The 22,658-nt window shown below is 54.6% G+C and overlaps 1 protein-coding gene across 2 annotated transcripts in view; it reads right to left on the bottom strand.

Moving 5' to 3' along the window:
• LOC137306784 (sodium-coupled neutral amino acid transporter 3-like) overlaps positions 1-22,547 on the bottom strand; it is a 60,311-nt gene extending 37,764 nt beyond the window's left edge. For both annotated transcript variants that reach the window (XR_010958935.1, XM_067976164.1), the window contains exons 1-4: positions 22,363-22,547; positions 10,644-10,876; positions 4,988-5,072; positions 2,640-2,755 (exon numbers count right to left, since the gene is read on the bottom strand). Coding sequence is in view for 1 of the 2 variants with exons in the window: in XM_067976164.1 (XP_067832265.1) it covers positions 2,640-2,755; positions 4,988-5,072; positions 10,644-10,744 (302 nt within the window). In the remaining variant the exon portion in view is untranslated. The remainder of the gene's footprint in view (positions 1-2,639; positions 2,756-4,987; positions 5,073-10,643; positions 10,877-22,362) is intronic.
• Between the last annotated feature and the right edge of the window lie 111 nt (positions 22,548-22,658).

The following is a 22,658-nucleotide window of genomic DNA, read 5'->3' as shown; positions in this document are numbered from 1 at the left end:
GTCCAGTAATATAATCCCCACACTCCCGTACCCTGGATTACCGGTCCAGTAATATAATCCCCACACTCCCGTACCCTGGATTACCGGTCCAGTAATATAATCCCCACACTCCCGTACCCTGGATTACTAGTCCAGTAATATAATCCCCACACTCCCGTACCCTGGATTACCGGTCCAGTAATATAATCCCCACACTCCCGTACCCTGGATTACCGGTCCAGTAATATAATCCCCACACTCCCGTACCCTGGATTACCGGTCCAGTAATATAATCCCCACACTCCCGTACCCTGGATTACCGGTCCAGTAATATAATCCCCACACTCCCGTACCCTGGATTACCGGTCCAGTAATATAATCCCCACACTCCCGTACCCTGGATTACTAGTCCAGGAATATAATCCCCACACTCCCGTACCCTGGATTACCGGTCCAGTAATATAATCCCCACACTCCCGTACCCTGGATTACCGGTCCAGTAATATAATCCCCACACTCCCGTACCCTGGATTACTAGTCCAGTAATATAATCCCCACACTCCCGTACCCTGGATTACCGGTCCAGTAATATAATCCCCACACTCCCGTACCCTGGATTACCGGTCCAGTAATATAATCCCCACACTCCCGTACCCTGGATTACTAGTCCAGGAATATAATCCCCACACTCCCGTACCCTGGATTACTAGTCCAGTAATATAATCCCCACACTCCCGTACCCTGGATTACCGGTCCAGTAATATAATCCCCACACTCCCGTACCCTGGATTACTGGTCCAGTAATATAATCCCCACACTCCCGTACCCTGGATTACTGGTCCAGTAATATAATCCCCACACTCCCGTACCCTGGATTACCGGTCCAGTAATATAATCCCCACACTCCCGTACCCTGGATTACCGGTCCAGTAATATAATCCCCACACTCCCGTACCCTGGATTACCGGTCCAGTAATATAATCCCCACACTCCCGTACCCTGGATTACCAGTCCAGTAATATAATCCCCACACTCCCGTACCCTGGATTACCGGTCCAGTAACATAATCCCCACACTCCCGTACCCTGGATTACCGGTCCAGTAATATAATCCCCACACTCCCGTACCCTGGATTACCGGTCCAGTAACATAATCCCCACACTCCCATACCCTGGATTACCGGTCCAGTAATATAATCCCCACACTCCCGTACCCTGGATTACCGGTCCAGTAATATAATCCCCACACTCCCGTACCCTGGATTACCGGTCCAGTAATATAATCCCCACACTCCCATACCCTGGATTACCGGTCCAGTAATATAATCCCCACACTCCCGTACCCTGGATTACCGGTCCAGTAATATAATCCCCACACTCCCGTACCCTGGATTACTCATTTGATGAAAGACTGAACATCCATGTTTCTAATCCTGAGAGAGTGTTTCAGTTGCTGGGAACTTTCTGAGTATATTTGTCCCTCAACATGCCTCCAACTTGCCCCGTCCAACTAGATCAGAAAGTCTGCCTGCATTTACCCATGGAAAGTGGTGATTGCAATGCTCAAGGTGGCAGACTTTCAGGTCCAATGGGCAGCTGGTCTCAGTACCTCATCACGTCATGGCAGGGGCAGGGTGTGGGGGGAGGGTATTGTTCAGGGTAAGGGGAGTGCTCCTTTAAATATGCAGATCGGGGCTCGATGATGTCATCGGGATCAAGGATTTCATCAGCATCACTGTCATCGGGGCCAATGATGTCATCGGGGCCAATGATGTCATTGGGGCCAATGATGTCATCGGGGCCGATGTCATTTGGCCAATGATGTCATCGGGGCCAATGATGTCATCGGGGCCAATGATGTCATCGGGGCCAATGATGTCATCGGTACCTTTCGGAGGCCTGAGCAGGTGGGGGAAAGTGTCCATTTCCCATCAGGCCAGACCTGCCGGGAGGGGGGATCGTGGGCCAGAAGGAGGAGGAGGAGGAGGAGGAAGGAAGGAAGGAGTTCTCCTCTGGGCCTCATGAGGGAGCCCCTTAACTCGTGCACCCCTCCCCCCACCCCAGTCCCCTCCATTACCCTGGGCCCCCCCATTACCTCGGCCCCCCCCATTACCCTGGGCTCCCCCATTACCTCGGCCCTCCCCCCACCCCAGTCCCCTCCATTACCCTGGGCCCCCCCATTACCTCGGCCCCCCCCCGCCCCTCCATTACCCTGGGCCTCACCCTTACCCCGGGCTCCCCCACCCATCACAGGCCGAGCTTCCCCTCTCCCACCCCCGGTTCAGGAGGGAGGGACTCTGGGAGAATCGGGGCAACAAAGGCCCAACGGTAGAGATCGGTCCCTGGACTCCCCGGGTTCACGGCCCCCCTCTCCCCTCTCCCCTCCCCCCTCTCCCACCCCCATAAAATCAGGGTCTCCACATCCAGCCTCACGGAAGGCCATTCCTACCAGTTCAATCCAACCAGTTAATGGATTTAAATTAAGTTCATTGGTCACCAATAATCGATGTTAATTCATGACAGATCACCGCTGAAATACTGCAGGCCGTTTATCAAATTAAAACAAATAGTCTTTTCGTGGCCCCCAACTTTGCAAGGCTGTTTCTCGGCTGCCACACACCCGCTGCAGACAGAAAGGTCCAGTCATTCTCCCATACTCACACAAAGAGGACAATGCCAGTGTTGGACATGGCGTAGGACAGGCCCAGAATGCCACTGCCCATGATGGCATTGCTCAGGTTGAACACCGACATACCAAAAGAGGTCTTTCCTTCAAACTGTGGAGAGAAAGAAGCAGAGGGAGCAGCAGTGAGTGAGGGTTCGCTCGTTCAGTTCGATCACAAGAGTGTGTGTGTGTCCCCGCCTCATCACAACACACTCCATCAAGAGATACAGAGTAAAGCTCCCTCTACACTGTCCCATCAAACACTCCCAGGGCAGGTACAGCACGGGTTAGATACAGAGTAAAGCTCCCTCTACACTGTCCCATCAAACATTCCCAGGGCAGGTACAGGGTTAGATACAGAGTAAAGCTCCCTCTACACTGTCCCATCAAACACTCCCAGGGCAGGTACAGGGTTAGATACAGAGTAAAGCTCCCTCTACACTGTCCCATCAAACACTCCCAGGGCAGGTACAGGGTTAGATACAGAGTAAAGCTCCCTCTACACTGTCCCATCAAACACTCCCAGGGTCAGGTACAGGGTTAGATACAGAGTAAAGCTCCCTCTACACTGTCCCGTCAAACACTCCCAGGGCAGGTACAGGGTTAGATACAGAGTAAAGCTCCCTCTACACGGTCCCATCAAACACTCCCAGGGCAGATACAGGGTTAGATACAGAGTAAAGCTCCCTCTACACTGTCCCGTCAAACACTCCCAAGGCAGGTACAGGGTTAGATACAGAGTAAAGCTCCCTCTACACTGTCCCATAAAACACTCCCAGGGCAGGGACAGGGTTAGATACAGAGTAAAGCTCCCTCTACACTGTCCCATCAAACACTCCCAGGGGCAGGTACAGGGTTAGATACAGAGTAAAGCTCCCTCTACACTGTCCCATCAAACACTCCCAGGGTCAGGTACAGGGTTAGATACAGAGTAAAGCTCCATCTACACTGTCCCATCAAACACTCCCAGGGCAGGTACAGGGTTAGATACAGAGTAAAGCTCCCTCTACACTGTCCCATCAAACACTCCCAGGGGCAGGTACAGGGTTAGATACAGAGTAAAGCTCCCTCTACACTGTCCCATCAAACACTCCCAGGGCAGGTACAGGGTTAGATACAGAGTAAAGCTCCCTCTACACTGTCCCATCAAACACTCCCAGGGCAGGTACAGGGTTAGATACAGAGTAAAGCTCCCTCTACACTGTCCCATCAAACACTCCCAGGGCAGGTACAGGGTTAGATACAGAGTAAAGCTCCCTCTACACTGTCCCATCAAACACTCCCAGGGCAGGTACAGGGTTAGATACAGAGTAAAGCTCCCTCTACACTGTCCCATCAAACACTCCCAGGGGCAGGTACAGGGTTAGATACAGAGTAAAGCTCCCTCTACACTGTCCCATAAAACACTCCCAGGGCAGGGACAGGGTTAGATACAGAGTAAAGCTCCCTCTACACTGTCCCATCAAACACTCCCAGGGGCAGGTACAGGGTTAGATACAGAGTAAAGCTCCCTCTACACTGTCCCATCAAACACTCCCAGGGTCAGGTACAGGGTTAGATACAGAGTAAAGCTCCATCTACACTGTCCCATCAAACACTCCCAGGGCAGGTACAGGGTTAGATACAGAGTAAAGCTCCCTCTACACTGTCCCATCAAACACTCCCAGGGCAGGTACAGGGTTAGATACAGAGTAAAGCTCCCTCTACACTGTCCCATCAAACACTCCCAGGGGCAGGTACAGGGTTAGATACAGAGTAAAGCTCCCTCTACACTGTCCCATCAAACACTCCCAGGGCAGGTACAGGGTTAGATACAGAGTAAAGCTCCCTCTACACTGTCCCATCAAACACTCCCAGGGCAGGTACAGGGTTAGATACAGAGTAAAGCTCCCTCTACACTGTCCCATCAAACACTCCCAGGGCAGGTACAGGGTTAGATACAGAGTAAAGCTCCCTCTACACTGTCCCATCAAACACTCCCAGGGCAGGTACAGGGTTAGATACAGAGTTAAGTGCGTGTACTGTGTATCTCCATCTACACTGGTGTTGACATCGTTGCAATTTATTCCCTTGTCCTCTCTGTAAGTTTAGTGTCCAGTCGAGGGAAGTTTCATGCTGCGGGCCCGGGCTGGCTTGAGGCAGCCTCCGGTTCCTATAGAACAGGCTCGAGGGGCTGAATGGCCTCCTCCTGGACTTCTTAAAACAAACGGTGAGGGGGTTTCGGTCCGTTGGGATTCCGCGCAGTGGGAACAAATTGGAAAGATCGGATCTCCCTGGAATTTTACAAAACGGGCCCTCGTCCGCAATTGGCACAACTCAAACTGAAAGGGAGGAATTCTCTTACGTCAGTGAACTGGATCTGCTTTTTCCCGGATTTGTGAGGCAGGAATTCTTCACATTCAGCAGTCGTGGATTCAGTTCCTTCATAGCTGGAAAAATAAATCCCCAAAATCGTGGGTCAGTATCAGAACACCAGAAACAGGAGCAGGAGGAGGCCATTCGGCCCCTCGAGCCTGCCCCGCCATTCAATCAGACCATGGCTGATTTTTAACCTCAGTTCCACTTTCCCGCCCAATCCCCATATCCCTCGATTTCCCGAGAGTGCAAAAATCTATCGATCTTGAATATCCTCAACGACTGAGCATCCACAGCCCTCTGGGGGAGAGAATTCCAAAGATTCACCACCCTCTGAGTGAAGAAATTCCTCCTCGTCTCAGTCTTGAATGGCCGACCCCTTTTCCTGAGACTGTGCCCCCATGTTCTAGACTCTCCAGCGAGGGGAAACAGCCTCTCAGCATCTACCCTGTCGAGCCCCCTCAGAATCTTATACATTTCAATGAGATCACCTCTCATTCTTCGAAACTCCAGAGAGTATCGGCCCATTCTACTCAATCTCTCCTCATAGGACAACCCTCCCATCCCAGGAATTAATCTAGTGACCCTTCGTTGCACTGCCTCTAAGGCAAGTATATCCTTCCTTAGATAAGGAGACCAAAACTGTACGCAGTACTCCAGGTGAGGTCTCACCAAAGCCCTGTACAATTGTAGTAAGACTTCCTTACTCTTGTACTCCAACCCCCTGCAATAAAGGCCAACATACCATTTGCTATCGAGACACACTGGTGATTTTTAAATCTTCAGATTCTCAACTGTGGTAGGCATCATCGGCATCGGGACTCTAATGCCTGGCTGATAATCAGCTCACTGACCAGGGGGACAACCTGGGACCCTCCAGCTCTGTACAGGTCTCAGCTGTGGGTCTCACTCGCCCCTCGGAGTCAGATCATCAGGGGTTCGAGCCCTCACTCCCCGGTAGCAGTACTGAGGGAGCGCCGCACTGTCGGAGGGGCAGTACTGAGGGAGCGCCGCACTGTCGGAGGGGCAGTACTGAGGGAGCGCCGCCCTGTCGGAGGGTCGGTACTGAGGGAGCGCCGCCCTGTCGGAGGGTCGGTACTGAGGGAGCGCCGCCCTGTCGGAGGGTCGGTACTGAGGGAGCGCCGCACTGTCGGAGGGTCAGGACTGAGGGAGCGCCGCACTGTCGGAGGGTCAGGACTGAGGGAGCGCCGCACTGTCGGAGGGTCGGTACTGAGGGAGCGTCGCACTGTCGGAGGGTTGGTACTGAGGGAGCGCCGCACTGTCGGAGGGTCGGTACTGAGGGAGCGCCGCACTGTCGGAGGGTCAGTACTGAGGGAGCGCCGCCCTGTCGGAGGGTCAGTACTGAGGGAGCGCCGCACTGTCGGAGGGGCCGTCTTTCGGATGAGACGTTAAACCGAGGCCCCGTCTGCCCCTCTCAGGTGGATGTAAAAGATCCCACGGCCACTATTGGAAGAAGAGCAGGGGGAGTTCTCCCCGGGGTCCGGGGGCCAATATTTATCCCTCAACCAACATCACTAAAAAAAACAGATGATCTGCTCATTATCACATTGCTGTTTGTGGGATCTTGCTGTGCGCAGATTGGCTGCTGCGTTTCCCACATTACAAACAGTGACCACACTTCAAAAATTACTTCATTGTGAAACGCTTTGGGACGTCCTGAGGCGGTGAGAGGTGATGTAGAAATACAAGTTCTTTCTTTCTTTAAAAGCACAGATCTAATTCTGATCTTACACGAGCAGAGGGTTTGTGAGAAAAGTCAGTGTGTGGGTGGGGAGATTAAATGAACTGCTCACCCACTGTGTGTTAATATGACTAATCCCCAAGAGTCATCTCAAGGCCAGCCGAATCCCAGGGGAGGGCCACGTTCAACACGCTGCCAGAATCAAGTCCTTTCTTCGAAGTGTGGGAAACGCAGCAGCTAGTTTGTGCACAGCAAGATCCCACAAACAGCAATGTGATAAATGAGCAGATCATCTGTTTTTTAGTGATGTTGGTTGAGGGATAAATATTGGCCCCAGGACCCCGGGGAGAACTCCCCCCTGCTCTTCTTCCAGTAATGGCCGTGGGATCTTTTACATCCACCTGAGAGGGGCAGACGGGGCCTCCGTTTAACGTCTCATCCGAAAGACGGCCCCTCCGACAGTGCGGTGCTCCCTCAGTACTGACCCTCCGACAGTGCGACGCTCCCTCAGCACCGACCCTCCGACAGTGCGGCGCTCCCTCAGTACTGACCCTCCGACAGTGCGGCGCTCCCTCAGTACTGACCCTCCGACAGTGCGGCGCTCCCTCAGTACTGACCCTCCGACAGTGCGGCGCTCCCTCAGCACCGACCCTCCGACAGTGCGGCGCTCCCTCAGTACTGACCCTCCGACAGTGCGGCGCTCCCTCAGTACCGACCCTCCGACAGTGCGGCGCTCCCTCAGTACTGACCCTCCGACAGTGCGGCGCTCCCTCAGCACCGACCCTCCGACAGTGCGGCGCTCCCTCAGTACTGACCCTCCGACAGTGCGGCGCTCCCTCAGGACTGACCCTCCGACAGTGCGGCGCTCCCTCAGCACCGACCCTCCGACAGTGCGGCGCTCCCTCAGCACTGACCCTCCGACAGTGCGGCGCTCCCTCAGTACTGACCCTCCGACAGGGCAGTTTCACTCCCGATCCTGTCAATTCTCCCGATGGGGAAACCAGCCCCATTATTTCAGGGAGCGGGTGGGGAGTCTATGGGATACGGACCCCTTGGCAGATGGTGGAAGCACAGAGTTTTGATTGAATGAAATGCAAGTTTGATAAAACTTCTGCCGGAAAATAGGATTTTGGGATCCAGTATCGGAGTAACTCGGGACATGGCATGTGGCGAGTGGAGCAGGTTTGGGAAGGGAAGGTGACTTTGGACCTGTCAAATCCCAAAACTCTCCCACCATTGGGATTTCCTCGCCTCGTGTCCGGGTCTGTTTTTGATTAATTGATAGAGATTGATTGATATGATTGGTCAACAATCCATTACATCGAATGTACAGCACAGAAAGAGGCCATTTGGCCCAACAGGTCTATCCCGGTGTTTGTGCTCCACACGAGCCTCCACTTCTCCAGAGAATTTCTACGTTTATCGTTGAACTGTGCAGCTCCCTGGACGGGAGACGACAAACGAGGTGGATCTTGGTCTTTTTGCATCGCCAATCTCCATGGCCCACTCCACCAGCCTCCCATCGGGAGCTGAGCGAGGCTCATCTCTCAAATGCTGGCGTCCAGCCTTCAACAGTGCTGTTGAGAAAGGTCGTGCTAGCTCGGGGGAAAAAACAGCCAATGGTCTGGCTCGACAGGGAAACGGAATTCTTGCTCCAAGCACCAACCCACGTTCCACCAGCACAGACCCGTTGGGCCAAATGGCCTGTTTCTGCACTGTTAGATTCTATGGTAAGATGGATAAGGGACCAGTTTAACAGAGTGAGTTTGAGTGAGAAACGTAGGAACTAGGAGCAGGGGTAGGCCGTTCGGCCCCTCGAGCCTGCTCCGCCATTCAATCAGATCATGGCTGATCTTCGACCTCAACTCCACTTTCCTGCCCGATCCCCATATCCCTCGATTCCCCGAGAGTCCAGAAATCTATCTATCTCAGCCTTGAATATACTCAACGACTGAGCATCCACAGCCCTCTGGGGTAGAGAATTCCAAAGACTCACAACCCTCTGAGTGAAGAAATTCCTCCTCATCTCAGTCTTGAATGGCCGACCCCTTATCCTGAGACTGTGCCCCCATGTTCTAGACTCTCCAGCCATGGGGGAAACAGCCTCTCAGCATCTACCCTGTCAAGCCCCCTCAGAATCTTATATGTTTCAATGAGATCACCTCTCATTCTTCTAAACTCCAGAGAGTATCGGCCCATTCTACTCAATCTCTCCTCATAGGACAACCCTCTCATCCCAGGAATTAATCGAGTGACCCTTCGGTGCACCGCCTCGAAGGCAAGTATATCCTTCCTTAGATAAGGAGACCAAAACTGTACGCAGTACTCCAGGTGAGGTCTCACCAAAGCCCTGTATAGTTCAGTAAGACCTCCTTACTCTTGTACTCCAACCCCCCTTGCAATAAAGGCCAACATGCCACTTACCTTCCTAATCGCCTGCTGTACCTGCGTGCTAACTTTCTGTGTTTCTTGTACGAGGACACCCAGAGACCAATGTTTATGGTGAGGGAGTCAAGGTTAGGCTGCAACTAATGTAGAGCTCGGCTGATAATCTCACCTGACCTTCTGCAAACACACTGACATTGTGATGGGCACTGAACAGCTCTCTCCGAACTCAAGGGTTGAACAAGTGTGTTTGAACAGCGATAGCCATCAGAACAGAGACCTCAATTTATAACTCGTATTGCCAGCTGGGGCAAGTTTCACGCTGCACCATCGCCTCGAGTTACAATGGGTCTACAGCACAGGACCAGGCCATTCGGCCCACCTGGGCTATCCCGGTGTTTATGCTCCACACGAGCCTCCTCCCTCCCTACTCCATCTCACCCTATCACCATATCCTGCTATTCCTTTCTCCCTCATGTGTTTATCCAGCTTCTCCTGAAATCCATCTCTGTTATTCCCCTCAACCACTCCCTGTGGGAGTGAGTTCCACATTCTCACCACTCTCTGGGTAAAGAGGTTTCTCCTGAATTCCCTATTGGATTTATTACTGACTCTCTTATATTTATCATCTCCCCCACATCTTCTCTACGTCAACCCTATCGAACTCTTCCTTAATTTTAAAGACCTCTATCAGGTCACCCCTCAGCCTTCTCTTTTATAGAGAAAAGAGCCCCAGCCTATTCAGTCTTTCCTCATAATTAGAACCTCTCAGTTCTGGGATCATTCTTGTAAATCTTTTTTTGCACCTTCTCCGGTGCCTCTGTATCCTTTTTATAATATGGAGACCAGAACTGTGCTCAGTGCTCCAAGTGTGGTCTAACCGAGGTATATGGAGACCAGAACTGTGCACAGTGCTCCAAGTGTGGTCTAACCAAGGAATATGGAGACCAGAACTGTGCACAGTGCTCCAAGTGTGGTCTAACCAAGGTATATGGAGACCAGAACTGTGCACAGTGCTCCAAGTGTGGTCTAACCAAGGTATATGGAGACCAGAACTGTGCACAGTGCTCCAAGTGTGGTCTAACCAAGGTATATGGAGACCAGAACTGTGCACAGTGCTCCAAGTGTGGTCTAACCCAGGTATATGGAGACCAGAACTGTGCACAGTGCTCCAAGTGTGGTCTAACCAAGGTATATGGAGACCAGAACTGTGCACAGTGCTCCAAGTGTGGTCTAACCCAGGTATATGGAGACCAGAACTGTGCACAGTGCTCCAAGTGTGGTCTAACCAAGGTATATGGAGACCAGAACTGTGCACAGTGCTCCAACTGTGGTCTAACCAAGGTTCTATACAAGTTTAACAAAACGTCTCTGCTTTGCAATTCTGCCCCTCCAGGAGATGAAGCCAAGTTGCCCGGTTGGCTTCCTTTCTGACGGCCTTATTGTGATGTCCTGCGTCTACGATTAGTGGCTTTGTAATTTCATGGCTGCTCCTCCCCCAACCATGGTCAAGGACACAGAGAGAGAGAGAGAGAGAGAAATGGGTGACCAGACTTACCCATCGGTCAATGTGACCTTCTCCGGGCTGAGGTCGTTGACATGGTTACCGTTAGCCAACATTTCTGCCTCTTCAGCGTTGGACAGTCTCTCCAGTTCCATTTCAACAGATGTTATTATTAAATTGTCCTTTTTAAAAATATCGTCCACTAAATGGCGTTGCGGGGCTGGGTCCAGAATCGGCAGGTAAATCTACTCTGGTCTGTGGTGGATCAGCTTTCTGTTCCTGTTTACCTGGGAGGGGAGAGAGATGGGAGGATGAAAATAGTACTCGCAACTAGAAAGGTCTCTCGACTCCTCACATGTTCCCTCTCCCCACTTCTCTCCTGGAGGTCATGACTCTTGACTTGAGATGCTGAGCTCCAGAAGGTTAGAGGGCCATTGGGAACGAGTTGGGCTCGATATCCCTCCCAGACGAGCATTCTCCCAGCAAGAGTCTCTGGTTTGCGACAGGTGTTCACCCACTGGCTCGGTGGGTCTCGCTCCCCGGTCTGGGTCAGACGGTCGGGGGTTCGAGCCCCCAATCCAGAGACTCGAGCCCCATAATCCAGGCCGACACTCCCGAGTGCAGTACTGAGGGAGCGCCGCACCGTCGGAGGGTCAGTACTGAGGGAGAGCCGCACCGTCGGAGGGTCAGTACTGAGGGAGCGCCGCACCGTCGGAGGGTCAGTACTGAGGGAGCGCCGCACTGTCGGAGGGTCAGTACTGAGGGAGCGCCGCACTGTCGGAGGGTCGGTACTGAGGGAGCGCCGCGCTGTCGGAGGGTCGGTACTGAGGGAGCACCGCACTGGCGGAGGGTCGGTACTGAGGGAGCGCCGCACCGGCGGAGGGTCGGTACTGAGGGAGCGCCGCACCGTCGGAGGGTCGGTACAGAGGGAGCGCCGCACCGTCGGAGGGTCGGTACCGAGGGAGCGCCGCACCGTCGGAGGGTCGGTACCGAGGGAGCGTCGCACTGGCGGAGGGTCGGTACTGAGGGAGCGCCGCACTGTCGGAGGGTCGGTACTGAGGGAGCGTCGCACTGGCGGAGGGTCGGTACCGAGGGAGCGCCGCACCGTCGGAGGGTCAGTACCGAGGGAGCGTCGCACTGGCGGAGGGTCGGTACTGAGGGAGCGCCGCACTGTCGGAGGGTCGGTACTGAGGGAGCGCCGCACTGTTGGAGGGTCAGTACTGAGGGAGCGCCGCACTGTCGGAGGGTCAGTACTGAGGGAGCGCCGCACTGTCGGAGGGTCAGTACTGAGGGAGCGCCGCACTGTCGGAGGGTCAGTACTGAGGGAGCGCCGCACTGTCGGAGGGTCAGTACTGAGGGAGCGCCGCACTGTCGGAGGGTCAGTACTGAGGGAGCGCCGCACTGTCGGAGGGTCAGTACTGAGGGAGCGCCGCACTGTCGGAGGGTCAGTACTGAGGGAGCGCTGCACTGTCGGAGGGTCAGTACTGAGGGAGCGCTGCACTGTCGGAGGGTCAGTACTGAGGGAGCGCTGCACTGTCGGAGGGGCCGTCTTTCGGACGAGACGTTAAACCGAGGCCCCCGTCTGCCCCTCTCAGGTGGATGTAAAAGATCCCACGGCCACTATTGGAAGAAGAGCAGGGGGAGTTCTCCCCGGGGTCCTGGGGCCAATATTTATCCCTCAACCAACATCACTAAAAAACAGATGATCTGGTTCATTTATCACATTGCTGTTTGTGGGATCTTGCTGTGCGCAGATTGGCTGCTGCGTTTCCCACATTACAACAGTGACCGCACTTCAAAAAGTACTTGATTGGCTGTGAGGTGATTTGGGACGTCCTGAGGTGGTGAAAGGGGCTGTGGGAATGGGAATTCCGTTTTACAGCCCTAAAATCCCTCACTTTGACGAGTACAAGATAAAAATGACTTTTCTCACATCAAAACACCCTCGGAGCAGCAACCACTTTCAAATTACATCCAGTCTACAGCACAGAAACAGGCCATTCGGCCCATCTGGTCTATCCCGGTGTTTATGCTCCACACGAGCCTCCTCCCTCCCTACTCCATCTCACCCTATCACCATATCCTTCTCCTCCTTTCTCCCTCATGTGTTTATCCAGCTTCCCCTTAAATCCATCTCTGTTATTCCCCTCGACCACTCCCTGTGGGAGTGAGTTCCACATTCTCACCACTCTCTGGGTAAAGAAGTTTCTCCTGAATTCCCGATTGGATTTATTACTGACTATCTTGTACTTATGGCCCCTAGATTTTGGTCTCCCCCACAAGTGAAAACATCTTCTCTATGTCTACCCTATCGAACTCCCTTCATAATTTTAAAGACCTCTATCAGGTCACCCCTCAGCCTTCTCTTTTCTGGAGAAAAGACCCCCAGTCTGTTCAATCCTTCCTGATAGTTAGAAACTCTCAGTTCTGGGATCATCTACTGCATGCATGAAGGGCAGCTGGAAGGGTTGAGTTTAGGGTTGAGTTTAGGGTAAGCAAGGGAGGGCACACACTGTGACTACAGTCAACAACAGATGCAGAGTGAGATCTGTGAGGGTATGTGAGGGTATGTGGGGGTATGTGGGGGTCTGTGGGGGTATGTGAGGGTCTGTGGGGGTCTGTGGGGGTATGTGGGGGTATGTGGGGGTCTGTGGGGGTATGTGGGGGTCTGTGGGGGTATGTGGGGGTCTGTGGGGGTCTGTGGGGGTCTGTGGGGGTCTGTGGGGGTCTGTGGGGGTCTGTGGGGGTCTGTGAGGGTCTGTGGGGGTCTGTGGGGGTATGTGGGGGGTCTGTGGGGGTATGTGGGGGTCTGTGGGGGTCTGTGGGGGTCTGTGGGGTCTGTGGGGGTCTGTGGGGGTATGTGGGGGTATGTGGGGGTCTGTGGGGGTCTGTGGGGGTCTGTGGGGGTCTGTGGGGGTATGTGAGGGTATGTGAGGGTCTGTGGGGGTCTGTGGGGGTATGTGAGGGTCTGTGAGGGTCTGTGGGGGTATGTGAGGGTCTGTGGGGTCTGTGGGGGTCTGTGGGGGTCTGTGGGGGTATGTGAGGGTCTGTGGGGGTCTGTGGGGGTCTGTGGGGGGGTCTGTGGGGGTATGTGGGGGTCTGTGAGGGTCTGTGGGGGTCTGTGGGGGTATGTGAGGGGGTCTGTGAGGGGGTCTGTGGGGGTCTGTGGGGGGGTCTGTGAGGGTATGTGGGGGTATGTGAGGGGGTCTGTGGGGGTCTGTGGGGGTATGTGGGGGTCTGTGGGGGTCTGTGGGGGTCTGTGAGGGTATGTGGGGGTATGTGGGGGTATGTGGGGGTATGTGGGGGTCTGTGGGGGTCTGTGGGGGTATGTGAGGGGGTCTGTGGGGGTCTGTGGGGGTCTGTGGGGGGGTCTGTGGGGGGGTCTGTGGGGGTCTGTGGGGGTATGTGAGGGGGTCTGGGGGGGTCTGTGGGGGGGTCTGTGGGGGTATGTGGGGGTCTGTGGGGGTCTGTGGGGGTCTGTGGGGGTCTGTGGGGGTATGTGGGGGTATGTGGGGGGGGTCTGTGGGGGTCTGTGAGGGGGTCTGTGGGGGTCTGTGAGGGGGTCTGTGAGGGTCTGTGGGGGTATGTGAGGGTCTGTGGGGGTCTGTGGGGGTCTGTGGGGGTCTGTGGGGGTATGTGAGGGGGTCTGTGAGGGGGTCTGTGGGGGGGGTCTGTGGGGGTCTGTGGGGGTATGTGGGGGGGTCTGTGGGGGTCTGTGGGGGTCCTGTGGGGGCGGGGGTGCAGGGGGGGGTGGGGGGGGGGGGTCTGTGTGGGGGTCTGTGAGGGGGTCTGTGGGGGTATGTGGGGGTCTGTGAGGGTATGTGGGGGTCTGTGGGGGTCTGTGGGGGTCTCCTGTTGAGAAATCTTAGAGCACAGGGTTCTGGAGAGACCGTGTGTACCCCGGTACTCCCCCCGTACACCCCCACTCCCCCCGGCGCTCCCCCCCCCCGCTACACCCCCGTTCCCCAACACCCCCCCCCAGCGCCCCCCTACTCCCCCCCCCCCCCCCAGCGCGCCCCCCTACTCTCCCCCCCCACCCAGCGCCCCCCTACTCCCCCCCCCAGCGCCCCCCCTACTCCCCCCCAGTGCCCCCCCTACTCCCCCCCCCCAGCGCCCCCCCCTACTCCCACCCCCCCCAGCGCCCCCCTACTCCCCCCCCCAGCGCCCCCCTAACTCCCCCCCAGTGACCCCCTACTCCCCCCCCCAGCGCCCCCCTACTCCCCCCCAGTGCCCCCCTACTTCCCCCCCCCCAGTGCCCCCCTACTCCCCCCCCCAGCGCCCCCCTACTCCCCCTGCACACCAAAGAACTGAGCCTGAACAGAACAGACAGGCAGAGTCAGAGAGAGAGAGAGAGAGAGACAGAGAGAGAGAGAGAGAGACAGAGAGAGAGAGACAGAGAGAGAGAGAGAGAGAGACAGAGAGAGAGAGAGAGAGACAGAGAGAGAGAGACAGAGAGAGACAGAGAGAGAGAGAGACAGAGACAGAGAGACAGAGACAGAGACAGAGACAGAGAGAGAGAGAGAGAGAGAGAGAGAGACAGAGAGAGAGAGACAGAGAGAGAGAGAGACAGAGAGAGAGAGAGACAGAGAGAGGGAGAGAGACAGAGACAGAGACAGAGAGAGAGAGAGAGAGAGACAGAGAGAGAGAGAGAGACAGAGAGAGAGAGAGAGGACAGAGAGAGAGAGAGGAGACAGAGAGAGAGAGAGAGACAGAGAGAGAGACAGAGAGAGAGAGACAGAGAGAGAGAGAGAGAGAGAGAGAGAGACAGAGACAGAGAGACAGAGAGAGAGAGAGACAGAGAGAGAGAGACAGAGAGAGAGACAGAGAGAGAGAGAGAGAGAGAGAGACAGAGAGAGAGACAGAGAGAGAGACAGAGACACAGATATCAGAAAGGAAAAGACAGAAAGGGCCCAGGAGGGGAGAGTGGAAGATAAAAAGTGAAGGAGGAGTGGTGAAAGAGTGAAAGTGCTGTCTCTCTCACACTGAGCACAGGATCAGGGTGGGACAGTGAATCAGGAAGGCAGGACGTGGCACACTCAGTGCTCTGCCAGTGTGACTGTTGGCAACCCTGCCAGCCCAGAAACATCAAAGCTCTCCCCGGCTCTCCCAGCGTGTGTGTGTGTGTGTGTGTGGCTGGGACAGAGGGGGACTGACTGCACTCATACAAACTCAGGGGCACAGTGTCCTCGAGCTGAGGAAAGAGAGCCTGGGGGAGGCGGGGGGGGGGGGGGGGGTGGAAATCAGCCGGGAATCCCACCCCCCCCCCCCCCCACCCCCTCCCCACTGATCGTTATCCAGCGACCGCGCTCCCCCCCACCACCACCAGCCGCCACACTTCGCAGGAAAGCGCGGGTGCGAGGCCCCCCGCAGTCGAATATCCCCGCCGAGGCTCACGCGTTGAGAACGAAAGGCCGGCAAGACCACAGGCCAGCCTCTTGGAGAAGGCGGGCGATGGTCTCGGCGAGGGGCGCGGGAATGAGACGTCCCAGGACCACGGAAGGTTTTATTCAACCGCGCAGTGTTCAGGGCCCCAGACAGTGTGCAGGGCAGACCTGGCCCAGCTGGCTCACGACTGAATATTTATAGATCTGTGTGTGTCAATGCACACACACACACACACACACACACACACACACACACGTCTGTAACCGGCAATGCTGCCACGTTGCAAGCTCCTCAGAGGCTGCCTTGGCACAAAATCAGTGACCATAGGCCCACTCCTTCTCAGCAGCATTCACCTGTCAATCAATCCCCCGTATCTTAACACCTCTCTCTCTCTCTCTCTCTCCGCTCCTTTAAAACCCTCCCTCTTTGACCAAGCTTTTGGTCACCTGTCCTACTATCCCCTGAAGTGGTCCGATTTACACTTGGGGGGGTGCGGGGGGCGTTTTTTACCACGTGAGAGGCACTGGATGACTGGGGGCTGCCGCTGCTGTGGTCGACTCCTGTCCGCCAGGAATGCACAGACAGCCACCGCCCACGTGGGGTTTGGGTGTGACCACACTGAAGGAGTCACGAGCCCCGGAGGTGGGCGGGGGTGGGGGGAAACATTCTGCACCGACTGAGCAGCCCGGCCGGCTCCCGGCCCAGCCCGCGCAACACCGCGCGCGAAGCCCCTTCCCCTGCTCCAAGGGTCGGCCTCACAATTCGGAACTGACCTTTCCCCTCTGACCCCCGCAAATCGCGGCCAGGTAAAGAAAGGAAGGTTGAGCATTTTCTCCGGCGTCTCTCACCACCTCAGGGATAATCAATTTCATTGAAATCGGAGGGGGGATGCGCAAGAGGCCAGAATTGGAGGGGGCAGAGATCTGGGAGGGGTTGCAGGGCTGGAGGAGGTTACAGAGATAGGGAGGGTCAGGGGGGGCGAGGGCCATGGGGAAGGGGCATGATTTGAACACCAGGATGGAGAATTTTTAATTCGAGGCGTTCCCGGACTGGGAGCCAGTGTCGGTCAGCGAGCGCAGGGGGTGATGGAAGTGAACGGGACTGGGTGCAAGTTAGCATACGGGGGGCAGCAGACAACTGGAGAGGACATTGCACTAAAGTGTGAATCTGATTCACAAACACAAGGGCAGTTGGTGTGAACAATTGACACATTAGTGCACTAGGGGGGGGCACCCTTGGAAATATGGATTCTTGAGACGGTGTACGTTTACCCTGCGTGTTTTTTTATTTGTTCATGGGATGTGGGCGTCGCTGGCGAGGCCGGCATTTATTGCCCGTCCCTTGAGAAGGTGGTGGTGAGCCGCCTTCTTGAACCGCTGCAGTCCGTGTGGTGAAGGTTCTCCCACAGTGCTGTTAGGGAGGGAGTTCTAGGATTTTGACCCAGCGACGATGAAGGAACGGCCGATATATTTCCAAGTCGGGATGGTGTGTGACTTGGAGGGGAACGTGCAGGTGGTGTTGTTCCCATGTGCCTGCTGCCCTTTGTCCTTCTAGGTGGTAGAGGTCGCGGGGTTTGGGAGGTGCTGTCGAAGAAGCCTTGGCGAGTTGCTGCAGTGCATCCTGTGGATGGTACACACTGCAGCCACTGTGTGCCAGTGGTGAAGGGAGTGAATGTTTAGGGTGGTGGATGGGGTGCCAGTCAAGCGGGCTGCTTTGTCCTGGATGGTGTCGAGCTTCTTGAGTGTTGTTGGAGCTGCACTCATCCAGGCAAGTGGAGAGTATTCCATCACACTCCTGACTTGTGCCTTGTAGATGGTGGAAAGGCTTTGGGAAGTCAGGAGGTGAGTCACTCGCTGCAGAATACCCAGCCTCTGACTTGCTCTTGTAGCCACAGTATTTATATGGCTGGTCCAGTTAAGTTTCTGGTCAATGGTGACCCCCAGGATGTTGATGTGGGGGATTTGGCGATGGTAATGCCGTTGAATGTCAAGGGGAGGTGGTTAGATTCTCTCTTGTTGGAGATGGTCATTGCCTGGCACTTATCTGGCGCGAATGTTATTTGCCACTTATCAGCCCAAGCCTGGATGTTGTCCAGGTCTTGCTGCATGCGGGCTCGGACTGCTTCATTATTTGAGGGGTTGCGAATGGAACTGAACACTGTGCAATCATCAGCGAACATCCCCATTTCTGACTTTATGATGGAGGGAAGGTCATTGATGAAGCAGCTGAAGATGGTTGGGCCTAGGACACTGCCCTGAGGAACTCCTGCAGCAATGTCCTGGGGCTGAGATGATTGGCCTCCAACAACCACTACCATCTTCCTTTTGTGCTCGGTATGACTCCAGCCACTGGGGAGTTCTCCCCCTGATTCTCATTGACTTCAATTTTACTAGGGCTTCTTGGTGCCACACTCTGTCAAATGCTGCCTTGATGTCAAGGGCAGTCACTCTCACCTCACCTCTGGAATTCAGCTCTTTTGTCCATGTTTGGACCAAGGCTGTAATGAGGTCTGGAGCAGAGTGGTCCTGGCGGAACCCAAACTGAGCATCGGTGAGCAGGTTATTGGTGAGTAAGTGCCGCTTGATAGCACTGTAATGGGTTAGATACAGAGTAAAGCTCCCTCTACACTGTCCCATCAAACACTCCCAGGGCAGGTACAGCACGGGTTAGGTACAGAGTAAAGCTCCCCTCTACACTGTCCCATCAAACACTCCCAGGGCAGGTACAGGGTTAGATACAGAATAAAGCTCCCTCTACACTGTCCCATCAAACACTCCCAGGGCAGGTACAGGGTTAGATACAGAGTCAAGCTCCCTCTACACCGTCCCGTCAAACACTCCCAGGGCAGGTACAGGGTTAGATACAGAGTAAAGCTCCCTCTACACTGTCCCATCAAACACTCCCAGGGCAGGTACAGGGTTAGATACAGAGTAAAGCTCCCTCTACACTGTCCCATCAAAACACTCCCAGGGTCAGGTACAGGGTTAGATACAGAGTAAAGCTCCCTCCACACTGTCGCATCAAACACTCCCAGGGCAGGTACAGGGTTAGATACAGAGTAAAGCTCCCTCTACACTGTCCCGTCAAACACTCCCAGGGCAGGTACAGGGTTAGATACAGAGTAAAGCTCCCTCTACACCGTCCTGTCAAACACTGCCAGGGCAGGTACAGGGTTAGATACAGAGTAAAGCTCCCTCTACACTGTCCCGTCAAACACTCCCAGGGCAGGTACAGGGTTAGATACAGAATAAAGCTCCCTCTACACTGTCCCATCAAACACTCCCAGGGCAGGTACAGGGTTAGATACAGAATAAAGCTCCCTCTACACTGTCCATCAAACACTCCCAGGGCAGGTACAGGGTTAGATACAGAGTCAAGCTCCCTCTACACCGTCCCGTCAAACACTCCCAGGGCAGGTACAGGGATAGATACAGAGTAAAGCTCCCTCTACACTGTCCCATCAAACACTCCCAGGGCAGGTACAGGGTTAGATACAGAGTAAAGCTCCCTCTACACTGTCCATCAAACACTCCCAGGGCAGGTACAGGGATAGATACAGAGTAAAGCTCCTCTACACTGTCCCATCAAACACTCCCAGGGCAGGTACAGGGTTAGATACAGAGTAAAGCTCCCTCTGCACTGTCCCATCAAACACTCCCAGGGCAGGTACAGGGTTAGATACAGAGTAAAGCTCCCTCTACACTGTCCCGTCAAACACTCCTTCAGCAGTCCTTCCCGTACAGGTGGAAATGGATGTAATACAGAATGACCGGCCGGTACAAGCAGCTCTAGTGTGTGACGGTAACTCCAGTGAACTCTCTGACTTTGTGTCCAGGACCGGAGTATAACAGACCCTTCGCCATCCACTGGTGTTTTAGTCCACGTCAATCACAGGAAGAGTTTCTGTTTGCCATTAATAGCTTTCACCCCTGGGAGATTTATTGTGACGGTACATTGTAATCTTTCACCCTCCCACAAGCACTGCCGACTTGGCCCTGCGGAATAGTTTATCATTTTAGTTTCTCGTCTCTGGGTTTTAATCTCTCTTTCATCGTACAGCCTTCGGAAGATGGGGTGAATCAATCAGAAGGGACTCTCGAGAAACAGCACCCCATTGAGATACTTGACAATCTGACGGGCCCCACCATTGAGTTCAATATCCTCAGATCATCACTGTTCTCAGACCGCAGGTGCTGGTAATGGATCTGCTCCCCGAGACCCATCTTTTCTTTCTTGACCTGTCCCATTCCCACCCTCCTTGGCTCGCACCATCACTCCCGCCCTCCCGCAGACCTCCCCCTTTCCTTCTTTCCCCAGCCCCGCCCCGATCTTTTCCCCGTCTCTGCACTCGTCTTAAAAACGGTTAAAGCTCCAACCTCTTCCAGCTCGGACGGAAGGTCAGCGCCCTGAAATGTTGTGGCCTCCGCCTGACGCCGCCTGACCTGCCAAGTGTCTTTCCTGCATTTTCTGCCTTTGATTTGAAATTCTGGTTTTTTTTAATTCAGCGACACACGGCCTCCTCGTGTGAGTCGGCTAAAATAATGCCTCCCGAAAGGCAGAACAGCACGTCCTGAACCCAAGTGTCCATGGGACACACACACCAGAAACAATATAACAGCCAGGAGGCGTTATCACTGCACTCATTCTGTGCACTGGCAGGAAATAAAGTGCCCAGGATTGTCACTGACACCAGGAGCACGAGAAGCAGGGCATTCACTTACCCAAATGGGCTGTTTACACCATGTTGGTTACTCATTAAACAGAGGTGTAAAAATAACACAGAGGGGAGTGTCGATGTAAATGTGTCATCCAGTGAACTGCGAGCAGCACAGAGGGAAGCAGATAGATCTCCCCTCACTCCACCTCAGGACCTGGACCCCCCCAGTACTGTACCCCAGTGTTATACAGTGACAGACCCGGACCCCCCAGTACTGTACCCCAGTGTTATACAGTGACAGACCCGGACCCACCAGTACTGTACCCCAGGGTTATACAGTGACAGACCCGGACCCACCAGTACTGTACCCCAGGGTTATATAGTGACAGACCTGGACCCACCAGTACTGTACCCCAGGGTTATACAGTGACAGACCCGGACCCACCAGTACTGTACCCCAGGGTTATACAGTGACAGACCCGGACCCCCCCAGTACTGTACCCCAGTGTTATACAGTGACAGACCTGGACCCCCCAGTACTGTACCCCAGTGTTATACAGTGACTGACCTGGACCCCCCAGTACTGTACCCCAGTGTTATACAATGACAGACCTGGACCCACCAGTACTGTACCCCAGGGTTATACAGTGACAGACCCGGACCCCCCCAGTACTGTACCCCAGTGTTATACAGTGACAGACCTGGACCCCCCAGTACTGTACCCCAGTGTTATACAGTGACTGACCTGGACCCCCCAGTACTGTACCCCAGTGTTATACAGTGACAGACCTGGACCCACCAGTACTGTACCCCAGTGTTATACAGTGACAGACCTGGACCCACCAGTACTGTACCCCAGTGTTATACAGTGACAGACCTGGACCCCCCAGTACTGTACCCCAGTGTTATACAGTGACAGACCCGGACCCCCCAGTACTGTACCCCAGGGTTATACAGTGACAGACCTGGACCCACCAGTACTGTACCCCAGTGTTATACAGTGACAGACCTGGACCCACCAGTACTGTACCCCAGTGTTATACAGTGACAGACCTGGACCCACCAGTACTGTACCCCAGTGTTATACAGTGACAGACCTGGACCCCACAGTACTGTACCCCAGTGTTATACAGTGACAGACCCGGACCCACCAGTACTGTACCCCTGTGTTATACAGTGACAGACCCAGACCCACCAGTACTGTACCCCAGTGTGTTACAGTGACAGACCCGGACCCACCAGTACTGTACCCCAGTGTTATACAGTGACAGACCTGGACCCACCAGTACTGTACCCCAGTGTTATACAGTGACAGACCCGGACCCACCAGTACTGTACCCCAGTGTTATACAGTGACAGACCCGGACCCACCTGTACTGTACCCCAATATTACACAGCTCAAAATGCTCGTTCGAGACACAACCCAAATTTGGACGGACAGAATCTCGAATTGTCCAGCTGGGTATTTTTCACAGTTGGAGTCTATAAATGTCCCATCATTACATCTCATCGTGAGCCCCCTGTCTAGACTCTCCCCCCTCCCAAAACACATCCACAGTAAATAACACGAGACAGAACAGACACAGAGCAATCACACGCCACTGCTAATCCAATCTCAGGGCTCAGAGTTATAAATACTTTCACACTCCAGGTCTCTGTGATCTGTCCGTCCCTACAATTTAATGCTCACTCTTCACCCTGGGTCGGGCGGGGGGGAGTTCGAACAATTACCAGGCCTCCTGCTCCTGATCATTGGCCCGAATCATCAAATGCGTAATCACTTTAAACCTGGAGTGAAATCTTCTCCCTCAGACTGGGCACAGTTCCACTGGCACACGCTGCGCCCTCTGAAAACCGTCCAACGTGTCGGTGTTTCTCTGGCCAGCCGAAGCACGGGCTATTCGACCACGGGAGGCGCCGCAACATCCTTTCCAGGCAGGGCCCTCTGCGCCCCCACAATGGAAACTTGCATTTATACGGGCCCCTCGAACGTCCTGTGAGGCTTCACAGCCGCGTAAATCAGGCCA

This window comes from Heptranchias perlo, chromosome 45 (genome assembly GCF_035084215.1).
Source record: "Heptranchias perlo isolate sHepPer1 chromosome 45, sHepPer1.hap1, whole genome shotgun sequence".
Taxonomy (NCBI): domain Eukaryota; kingdom Metazoa; phylum Chordata; class Chondrichthyes; order Hexanchiformes; family Hexanchidae; genus Heptranchias; species Heptranchias perlo.
This window is presented reverse-complemented; position numbering and strand designations above follow the sequence as displayed.